Source organism: Bombus impatiens, unplaced genomic scaffold, assembly GCF_000188095.3.
Source record: "Bombus impatiens unplaced genomic scaffold, BIMP_2.2 scf_0233, whole genome shotgun sequence".
Classification (NCBI taxonomy): Eukaryota; Metazoa; Arthropoda; class Insecta; order Hymenoptera; family Apidae; genus Bombus; species Bombus impatiens.
The window spans coordinates 308,058-314,144 of NT_176652.1; the positions used below are offsets into that span (position 1 = coordinate 308,058).

The 6,087-nt window shown below is 32.7% G+C and overlaps 1 protein-coding gene across 4 annotated transcripts in view; it reads left to right on the forward strand.

The window, feature by feature from the left end:
- The window catches only part of LOC100748998, a 29,035-nt gene extending 25,861 nt beyond the window's left edge, over positions 1–3,174 (forward strand). For 3 of the 4 annotated variants that reach the window (XM_012384083.3, XM_003488440.4, XM_012384082.3), the window contains exons 3-4: positions 342–627; positions 1,264–1,442. In XM_012384083.3, the coding sequence (XP_012239506.1) occupies positions 342–627; positions 1,264–1,442 (465 nt within the window). Of the gene's footprint in view, positions 1–341; positions 628–1,263 lie in introns of all 4 variants that reach the window. The other variant, XM_012384084.3, reaches the window with a different exon arrangement.
- Positions 3,175–6,087: the final 2,913 nt, after the last annotated feature.

The following is a 6,087-nucleotide window of genomic DNA, read 5'->3' on the forward strand; positions in this document are numbered from 1 at the left end:
TTGTAAATATTTGCTTTGTGTCAGAGAATGTTAACGCATCGTTGACCAGTCACGGGTGAACTCGTGATTTCACGCATAAAGTAAAAGTTGCTCGATTTTGCATAAAACAGGCGGTGGTGCGCGTTAGTCTTTACATAAAATAACCGGTCAACAACGTGTTTATATCTATCTATTACTATTTTTTTTTTAAGTATAATCGTTCTACGATTCTCCCGACTCTATAACTTGAAATAATAATTTTATAAGGAAAGTTGAATGTATTCCCTCTCTCTCTCTCTCTCTCTATTAAAACTTCACTTCTGGAAATTTGATAAATGTTAAAAATGGACAATATTTTTCAGATTCTGCTTGGTTGGGCAGGTGACAGAGCATGGGTAAACGCATCTATCGTATATGCAGTATGCATGGCATTTTGTGGCGCGGTGACGGCTTTAATACCCATGGTAATTGGCAGTTACTATGCCTTATGCGCTATCTCTGGTGCTTTTGGATTATTCATCGGGGCGAACTACAGTCTTACCAGCATCATCCTCGTCGAACTGATTACGCTCGAAAGATTCACAAACGCGTATGGCCTTCTACTCTTGGTCCAGGGTGTTGCAAATCTTATGGGTCCTCCGTTGGCTGGTAAGGAGAAACTCTCGTTACGAGTTGCTCATTTTTCCACGAAACGAAACGACTAATACTTCCTCTGTAATACTTATAATTCTGGATAGCATAAAACCAATGTTGCGTAATTAAATAAATAGAATGTTATTTAAAAGATTCGCTAATTAGAGTGAAATCATCGTTTGAAAATTAACGATGAAATTTAAGATATTAATTTCAAAAATGTTTTATTACTTATTATTTGTTATATTAAAAGACCTAAAGCCAGATCGAAGCTTTCCTCAGATTCGTAAACAAAATTCCAATTTCTACTGTCGTACAATTATATATTATAATTTAATACATATTTTTACGTATTTATGATAGACACGATAAACGATTCTATTCCTACGAATACTTGAAACAATTTACGCTAAAATGTCAGAGGGTAGCAGGTTAAATTACCGGTAACTTTGTCCGTGTTACCTCGGGTGCTCTATGTGAATTATACGATCGTAATAGCTTTAAAGTTTCATGGCCCAGATTGATTGATCGTGTAATTACGGCCAAACTTCCATTGTCCGACGACAACCGAGAAAATTCGGGCGAATGCACCGCCCATCTTACGGAACATATCGATGCCTGAGTACGCAAAACGTATTTTCGTTGTTTCAGGATGGCTTTACGATATCACGGGGACGTACGATTTGTCGTTCTACTTAGCCGGTTTCTTCATTGCGTTGAGCGGAGTTCTTTTACTGGCGATGCCTTTAATTAGCCTATACCGGAAATGTTTGCACGGATCGAGGAAAGAGGAAACTGACGAAGATTTTGCAAACGTGAACAGAGTCTGAAGGACGCCGGCGACTGATCGCGTTAATCGTTTCTAAGAAAACTATAATACGATCGTCGATAATGCGATACCGATATACATCGATCTGTAATTTATGTTATCGATTTAATGGAATTTATGGAAACGCAACGTTTTCAACCAAAAGGAATTGCAATTAGCAGCTGTGCAATTAGTTTTACAGCGGTATCTTTTTCCCGCGTTACGCTGTAAACCTACCGCGTATTTTACATTCAATTGAACGTTCGTGGTTCCTTCGTAGAATAGCGTATATACAAGCTAATTAAACAGTTCAGCGCGTTAAGTGATTTATCTAAATAAAAAGAACAAAAAGAAGTGACGTTTTTTGAGGCATCTTCTTTCATTAAGGATTTATATGCCATCTGAGTTTCGCGCGTGTTCGAACAACGAACGATCGATCGATCCAATGTACAAATAAGAAAGATTGACAATTATCGCTAGTGTCCAAAGATAATATTACGAACGACCTGAAAAGAAATACTTCGATACGTAAACTGGTCGAATAGTGAATTAACGAGCACTGTGCGATCACTGTTTGTCGTTTAACATCCGATGATATTTACACGAATATCGTATTCACTTTGTACTCGGCAGTCTCAATGATTGTACTAGCGATGATGCTAGACAAAAGTGGGGGCGAAAATATTGCTAATTTTACAAAGTTTGAAATACTATTAATCGCTGAAATAACTAAAAAGATGATACGTAACGAGAAACAGAAGTTCATGACTAGTCATAGACGATGTCACGATAAAAGTAATATATAAATTGAAATAAGCTTGCTTTAGCAATAAAGTGCACACACTTTTCGAATCGGTTTCAACGTCAAGTGTGATTGATAATTAAGAAAAGTTTGAATCTCAGGATAATAGATAAACGATAAACCAACCATTCATATTCCTCCTAGGATTAAAAACGAAATTCGTCTTGTACTTTTTCACCATGCGTTCTCGAGGAAACGGTAGTGGAAGAAAAAAAAAAAAAAAAAAAACGTTCCTTTCGGCGTAAATTTTTTCACTCGATTGCATTTAAAAATCTGACAAGTTATTTCCACATAGCGCCGAAGATATCACTGTAAATATAAGTATGTTAAAGTCTATCGGTCAGATGTTTTCGCTGTTTCGTTGATTTTTATTACTAATCATATCGAAACAACCAGAAGTCGCCTTCACATTCTTTTTAGCGTAATGTTATGCCTGCTTTTGTAGTTTTGTCGATCGAACAAAGACAAAAAGTGAGATTAAACGAGTAACGCGAGCCAAATATGCTCGATCAGTCGTTCAATTTAGTTACCATTTTTTTTCCTTTCGATTTATGTACATTTGTGCATGGAAAGGTCTTAAAGACATTTATGTAAATAGCCATATATGTATATATATATAGCTTTTCTGTGATGATGAACTTGAATTTTGTGAAATTTTCGAGCTATAAATAGGTTACCTCCGTTCTCATAGCGTGTGCATGCGTGCGTGCGTGTACATTAATTCTAATCAGGCATTTCCAATTTATTTGCACTGCTGTCACATTATATTATAGCCTAACGGCATCGTATAGTCGTACACGGATATTGTAACTACCATTCTTCGCAAGTTATTTATTAAGATGTTAAGTAATCCTAAAAATTGATGGGTTATGACTTTTCAACTCTTTATTTTAGATGTTCAATCGAGTCGTAAGAATAAATCGGAGATTCCGCATCTTAACGTTAAGATTCGTAAAAAAGAAAAAAAGGAACACGAATCAAAGTGCATGTTATTCCTTGATATAAGCAATTTTTTTAGAAAATCGTTCGTACACTCAAACAAATTAGTTTCCCAATTTTTACGAGGCCTTCGTACGACACAAAAATTTCAAAGTATTTTCTTCGGACTAGTATACAAAAAAAATTCCATTCTCCGATATTTTAAAAAAGGAAAAAAATCGGATATCTACGTATGAATTACCATTTGTCTTGCGTCTTAATATATATATATATATATATATATATATATATATAATATATATATTATATATATATATATATATATATATATATATATATATATATATATATATATATATATATATATATATATATATATATATATATATATATATATATATATATATATATATATATATATATATATATATATATATATATATATATATATATATATATATATATATATATATATATATATATATATATATATATATATATATATATATATATATATATATATATATATATATATATATATATATATATATATATATATATATATATATATATATATATATATATATATATATATATATATATATATATATATATATATATATATATATATATATATATATATATATATATATATATATATATATATATATATATATATATATATATATATATATATATATATATATATATATATATATATATATATATATATATATATATATATATAATATATATATGTATGTATTAGCGTTGCTGGATTGGATAGGAATGTGAGATTTTTCGTTGTTTATATATATATATGTCGGAGTAGCGTCGGGGATAGGGTTGCCGGTGTTTGAGGAGTTTTCATTGAAGGTAGCCATCGTTGCGGTGTACGAAGATACGATTTATTGACACAGGTATGGATAACACAGGTTTGACAATCTACCACGGCGGTGAGACGTCCGCGACACTAGTGACAGTGGCCCTAGGTTCTATAACGAATCCGCGGTCGACGGGATGACAGACGGGCGCTCTCGCTGAATCTGACTCGTAAAATAATTACTGAGCGTAAAGACGTTACTCTTTAGTGACGGGGGCGCAAAAAGGAATGCCTCTCCCGTCCTGATGATGCCACCGAGGAAAACTATAATGAATCTATCGGCACATTTTGCCATTCGAGTAATAATTTATTCTTTCATCGTGGTACAATAACTAGTTCTACAGTGCATGTGCTCGCGTTATGGTAGCGTGATTATGCAGACGCGGCCTTACGGGGCGTTTACAAAATGTATAAAGTAATATTTTATTATGAAAACAAACCGCATTTCAAATATACGAACCCGGGTCGTACGGTCGCTTCTGCCGATCGACTTTTCATCAAATAGTGTTTAAGTAGTTATTAAGGCGAGGTATGGGATAATAATTTTTGTAAAGGAACTAGTGAGAACTTCTATAATAGCGGCGAACGGAAATAAAAACTTATATCTAACGTATATTACGAACGTTTTAAAGAAGCAAATGTTTTTGTTCGAGCGAATGATAAGAATACATTTCCATATAGCGAACGGTTTTGAGAATTTGATTGATCCGCCGATAAGTGTGTCCACCAAGTGCGTCGTAAACGTTGAATTCCTTCTCGAAGATTTCTCTTCTTGACTGTTACTCAATAACCAAGAACGTTCTCACTACCTCTTTATTAATAAGATATCCTATTACCCATGGTTGATAACCACGAAACAATCGCTTGAACGTTTGAAAGTGGCTTAAAGTCTACGCAGAGACAAGAAACAATGAAAATGATGAAAAAGCTCGGTTCAAGGCATGACGCAGACGCGTTAAGAGTTTCTTTTGAACTGTAAAACAGGGAAAATTCAGAGCAGAACCGTTCTTTTAGTTTTATACATAATACACATATATTTAGAACATAGCATACTACAATTGTTGCTTGCTACGTGGTCCAAAAGTGATCCTTGTGATCACTTGTAGTCTGGATTTTCGTGAGCAATTGTTTTTTTTTTCATTGCACCTTATAAGTTAGAATAATGTATAGCGTAAATAATTTTCGAGATATTTGTATCGTAATTTTCTCTTATAGTTATGAAAATAATATGATGTATTACATAATCGCAAACCCGTTATTCTTGTTTTCTTTTAAGCTAAAGTACAATCAGTAACCCATTTTCGTTGTGTGATTATCTTCACATTTTAATCGTAGCAAAAACATTATTCCTTGTAGTTGAAAATAACTTAAAATTACGTTAAACGTTGTTCTTTTTTTTTTTTTTTAGTGAATCTTTCGATAACTTAATGCGCACGATTATCCTGCTAAAAGTACGGTTTTGCTACAGTTACAAGCAACATCGTTCCATTGTAAATGGAATACGGAGACTTATGTTAAGACTCCTTTTTAGACTTTATTAGAACAACCCATTTTTGAATTGTATAAATGTGTATATGTGCACACAGCTACACGTACTCAGGCACACATACATACACACATTCACGTATAAACGTATACTACTCACGCGTACAAAAATATAAAAGTCTTATTTAAAGTAAAATAAAATAAGAAGTAAATCACAACTTCAAATTGTCCTTTCTTCATATTCTAATACTACCCTCTCGTGCATGTATGACATTTTTTAATCGATATTTTTACCAATAGTTCGCCTATCATGGACGATAACGAAATCATTCGTTGCTCAAAAGAAATACAACGGATAACATCTCTGATGTTCTAATAGACAATCGCAATTTAATATCACCAGTATTTTTACTCAGCGTAAATTATTATTTTAAAAATTCATTAATATATCTCATGAAGCCACAATCCACGTATCATTATTAAATTAAATCGTTTAATAACAAATGATTGTAATCAATAACTTACCATCCAAATGTTGTTCATTCGAAACTAATTCAA